The sequence below is a fragment of the Stegastes partitus genome, unplaced genomic scaffold (assembly GCF_000690725.1).
Source record: "Stegastes partitus isolate 25-593 unplaced genomic scaffold, Stegastes_partitus-1.0.2 Scaffold1672, whole genome shotgun sequence".
Taxonomy (NCBI): Eukaryota; Metazoa; Chordata; class Actinopteri; family Pomacentridae; genus Stegastes; species Stegastes partitus.
This window is the reverse complement of record NW_007579403.1, coordinates 78,615-83,573: the sequence shown is the minus strand read 5'-3', so window position 1 is coordinate 83,573 and position 4,959 is coordinate 78,615. Positions and strand designations below refer to the sequence as shown.

The window sequence follows — 4,959 nt, the reverse complement described above, 5'->3', positions numbered from 1 at the left end:
ACCAAAGATGTCCCTTTTCCAGATTGTACATTTACTTTTGTAACTACAAACCTGTAAATACCCACTAAAAATGCTGTGTACTTCCAACAGTTGAGTTTAATATCCATCAATATTCAGGGACGTATCACACCTCCATTTAAAGCAATCTCAAATTAGATTTAGTGATTAAAGGCTAAAAGGGAAAACGACACTACATATATAAAATTTGCTTTAAAAAAAACAATCTTTGCATTTTAAAATTGAGACCTCGCTGAAATCAGCAGCTTTATTCCCAACGATGAATTACTTCTCTCCCAAATCGCATTATTTACGGTTTTTTAAAACGAGCCTTTGAACGCATCAGAGCACCGCCCCTTCTCCGCGTTCTGGCCTCTGATTGGCGGAGCCGCGCGTCCGTCACAGGCCAACATCGCAGGCAGCCGGAGAGTGAGGCGAACAGGTTGAAAGTGCTGGAGGCTCGAACAATCAAATACTGTTGGTTGCAGGTTGTAACCGGACCTAACACGCAAGCTGGTGAGGACTTCTATTGTTCTTTGTTTGAATTTCCATAATTTATCGTTTTTTGTTTTTTTTTTGCGGCCTGGCGCACAGAAATATTTGCTTTGCGACGCATGAAAAATCAATTCGCGCAGTCGAGAGCTTTGCTGTGGTCAGATTATTTCCAGCGAGCTATCGCGTTAGTACTCGTGTGTTACCGTTGGCTAGCATGCCGCTATGTGCCCAACAGCTCATCATAGCCGGCGCTGCTCTTTGGACTTTTATATCAGTCACAACGCGTTTATACATTAGTCATTACAAGCACGGTTTCGCTTCATAAAAACAGCCAGTTCTCGGGTTTATTAGCGGCTCCGTGAACGACACAATCCTGTGTTGTCCTGTTAGCTTAGCAGCAAGCTAACGTGACTGTTGGTGGGATTTCTAGCGTCTATTATTAAAGGCTCGGATGTTGATTATTTAACAGCTGTGACCTCCTAAAACGACACGGAAGGCTAGAATACACGTTGGGTTTAATGATCCATCCAGACGGGTCCAGTCGCACATGTTCTGGCCGCACATGGCTGCATATGGTACCTCAGAGGAGCCCAGCCTTGTTGTTTGCTCTGTTATTGTTCTGCTCATATGTACAAACAAACGGACTGAAGCCTTTTGCCACAGCTACTGTACACGATCGCATTTATATGCCCATAAAAAACACAAATAGCCTCATAAATAACAACAGACGTGTACTCCAAAAGGCAAAGTAACTACAGCTCCTACAATACATTGATTAGTCATCAACTATTACATTGATCATCAGCTCTGCTTACAACAGAATAATCAGCTGGAGTGATTGTTTAGGGGGAAAAAGGTCAAAATTCTCTGATTCCATCCACATAACTTTTGTCTTTCCTCCTCTGTGTGAATCATCTGAATGTCTCTGGGTCGTGGACAACAAAAGGCATTTGAGGACGTCGACTCAGGCTGATTTTTTCCCACATTTTCACTATTTTCTGACATCCTATATATGCAGTCAGTGAATCGGGACTGTAATAGACTAATATAATCGACAGACTAATTGACAATCAAAAAATAATCATTAGTTAGAGCCCTGAAATGAACCTAAAAGAAAGGACATAGTAAACGCTTAAAAGGAAATTGGTAAGGCAGCACAAAGAGTAGTATAGTGTGTATAAAAAGAAAATAAATGTAATATGTGAAAGGGACGTGGATTTTAGTACGTGCTGAAGGAGGTGGAAGTCGCAGCGGTTCTATTTCTTGATGATTGGTTTGATTTTAAATATATTTAAGAAGCACCTGGCAGTAGTTAATCAGAAATTCTGTAATGCACATTTGATTCTAGTGGAGCAGTGGTTAGCACCGTTGCCTCACAGCTAGAAGGTCGCCGGTTCGCATCCCGGTGAGGACACTCCATGTTCTCCCCGTGCAGCGTGGGTTCTCTCCGGGTTCTCTGGCTTCCTTCCACACAGTCCAGAAACATGTTGAGGTTAATTGGTGATTCTAAATTGTCCGTAGGTGTGAATGTGAGTGTGCTTGGTTGTCTGTCTTTAAGTGTAGCCCTGTGATAGACTGGTTACCTGGCCAGGTGAACCTGCCTTCACCCTGAGTCAGCTGGGATAGACTCCAGCCCCCCATGACCCTAGTGAGGATTAAGCAGTGTATAGATGATGGATGGATGTTAATCGTAGGAGACGATGCACACAGTGTGTTAAACATGGACATGTAGCTCTAAGGCTGCCTAATACTGGAAAACAACGCAACCAAAAAAGAAATTCCACAATATGTACTACAATATAAAAAACATGAACTTTGACAAGCTGAAATTTAAAATAAATATTTGAGGGGGGAAAAAACAATCAAAACTATTAGTCTGATTTTTGTAGGGGAGTGCATCTGCAAAGACGTTTAGAACCTTTCACATGACATCCAAAATAGTTTCTTGCAGATCCGCCTTTGCATTTGTCACACAGAGCTTCGTGGTGCCAATTTAAATAGTGAAGCAAATTAGTTGGGTTGCTTCGTGGACTTGCAATGACAGAGTACCTCTTTCTGATCAGTTGAACACTTTTTCTGTCGGCAAAATATTTCTAGACATTTGACGTTTCCTTTTGCAACTAAATCTTCCTTTTTTAGTGTTTCTCTCTTGTTCCTCGCTCAGTTTGCTGTGTCAACAAACTATGCGTGTTGTGAATAATACTAAAAAAATACTCTTTAATGTAAGTACATTCGACTGTAGATTAGTCGTGGAAAAGTTTTGCATCAAGCAGCAGAAAAAGTTGAGTTACTGCATCGCCTGTGATTTGACTACTGCACACACAACGATACCAAAACTGAAACTGTACTCTGTGCAGCCCTAGAACCCATGAGTCTTAATTTAAAATAAGGCATTAAAGTTGCCGTAGCGCGTCACATGATGCTGCTGTCACTGAAACTAGCTTCTTGACTGCACATCTTGCTAACCAGGCTGCGTTTCCTGTTCCTCTTCTACTTGACACATGACGGTTGACATGTTGATTTGAACGGAAGTAATCGCTCCTCCCTCCCCTGCAGGAAGGGCTCAGTGCAGCGTGGGTGCCCAGGGATCCACTGCCTGAGTGTGGGGAGAGTAGCGGCCGAGACCCCAGAGACATGAACCACACGAAGGGCGGCCTGGTCATCTTCACCGCCAACTCGCACCCCGCGAGCCGCGAGCTGGGCAAGAGGATTGCGGAGTGAGTAGCGTTGCTGACACAAACACGAAAAACAGTTATGCAGGCAAGACGGGTTTCTTTAGAGTAAACAGTTCATGCGAGACCTTGAGGAACAGGTCTGTCACCTCCATCACGTCAGATGTCAAGAAGCAACGTTAAAACTCTTCAGTGCATTTGTTTTTTTTGTACTCAGGCTTCCTCGATGCTAAAATCGGACGTGCTTTCCATCTAAATTACTGCACAGCGCTGTGTTTACGATGCAGCTAACCACACAAAGCTTCATGGCAAACATTCAGGACACAGAAAAATATACTTTGCAAAAAATATTCAAATTCAGAGCGACTATTTGCAGCAGCTTCATTCATACAGGAATACACCCCCTGGCTAGAAGTCATAGTGCTCCAGTATTGGCTAATGTGTGTAAACAACTAAATATTCAACTTGCTCAAAGGAGGTGCAGACGTTGTATTTTTCTTGAGTCGACTATGGGAGCCTAAATCTGCTTAAAAAGGTTGATTTTGTGTTTCCTTTTCTTGCTCATAATTATCCAGGAGTCCGCAGTAGAAGAAGGTGCCTTGTTAAGTACACAGCTTTTGGAATGCAAATAAAATCTGGTCTGTGGAGGGAAATTATTTGAAAGGGTTACTGCGACACATAGGGAGACGGCACACCTCCAGTTTTGGCTATTTGTCTAAAGAGTCACCTTAAATTATGATCTCATGGGTCCTAAACACCTGCAAGAACTAGTAAGAGCAGTATGAGCAAAATATGCGTCTTTCCTGAGCTATTGCAAAGTGTTTTTAAATCAGAAGCGTGCACGTTCATTGATAGCAGCTTTATATCTAATGCAAATACTGCATGAGACGTCCTTTAAATCTGCAACTCTGTGACATTCCCTTCAATATTTAGACTATTTTTTATCCCTCCTCTCAGCTTAAACAGTGACCAGTGGGCCTCCTTTTTAAAATAACAACTCCAGTTTTCTCGCTGCAGGATGAGCAGCGTCGCTCACATTTCATCGTGTTAAGTTTAAACAAAACATTAACGGACTGCGACGCCTAACTGAAATGGAAGCTTGGTTTACACAAGAACGTCGGAGCGTGTTTATAGAACAAACAGTGTTTGGCTTGGCGTATCAGACGCTAAAAGTTGGAGGTGTGCGTCTGTGAGGAACGAAAACACAGCATGTTAGCACAAGTCTAAGTAGTCGTTTATTTTTGTATTGTTTTACCTACAGTGTTTTTCCTACCACGCCAATTTTCATTTTCTGTTTCCCAGGCGGCTGGGGGTGGAGCTTGGCAAGGTGCAGGTGTACCAGGAAGCCAACAGAGGTAAGATAGTGTTTTTAAAAAAAGTAGTGTCAGTTAAGGAAAGTGCACCTGCAACATGTTCAGGGTGGAAAACATTCTGGAAGTGCAATGACATAAATGGACTTTCGACGGCAAGTGTTTGGAAATGCAGACCGTCCTAGACATGGCTGGAGCTAGAGAAGAGTTGTGAGCATACGAAGTTGTGTCATCTGCATGGAGACGGCTATTATCAGGAGAGTTGAAACAGTTAGCTGATGTATTGATTCAAGGATTGACAGAAATATATCTTCATTGTCAATTAATCTGTTGATTTTTTTTTAGCGATTAATCTATAAGAATCTATACGAATCTTGAATCTTTAAGTTGTTTGGTCTATCAGAATATTGCGAAACATTTCGACCAGTGTTTTCCAGAACCCAAGATGACGTCCTTGAATGTCTTGTTCTGTCCACAATCCAAAA

General features: G+C 42.3%; 1 protein-coding gene across 1 annotated transcript in view; it reads left to right on the top strand.

The window, feature by feature from the left end:
* The first annotated feature begins 416 nt into the window (after window positions 1-416).
* LOC103371945 (phosphoribosyl pyrophosphate synthetase-associated protein 2) overlaps window positions 417-4,959 on the top strand; it is a 10,743-nt gene continuing 6,200 nt past the window's right edge. Inside the window, exons 1-3 of the mRNA XM_008301441.1 lie at window positions 417-513; window positions 3,049-3,209; window positions 4,467-4,519. Of these exons, the coding sequence (XP_008299663.1) occupies window positions 3,127-3,209; window positions 4,467-4,519 (136 nt within the window). The 5' untranslated portion in view covers window positions 417-513; window positions 3,049-3,126. The remainder of the gene's footprint in view (window positions 514-3,048; window positions 3,210-4,466; window positions 4,520-4,959) is intronic.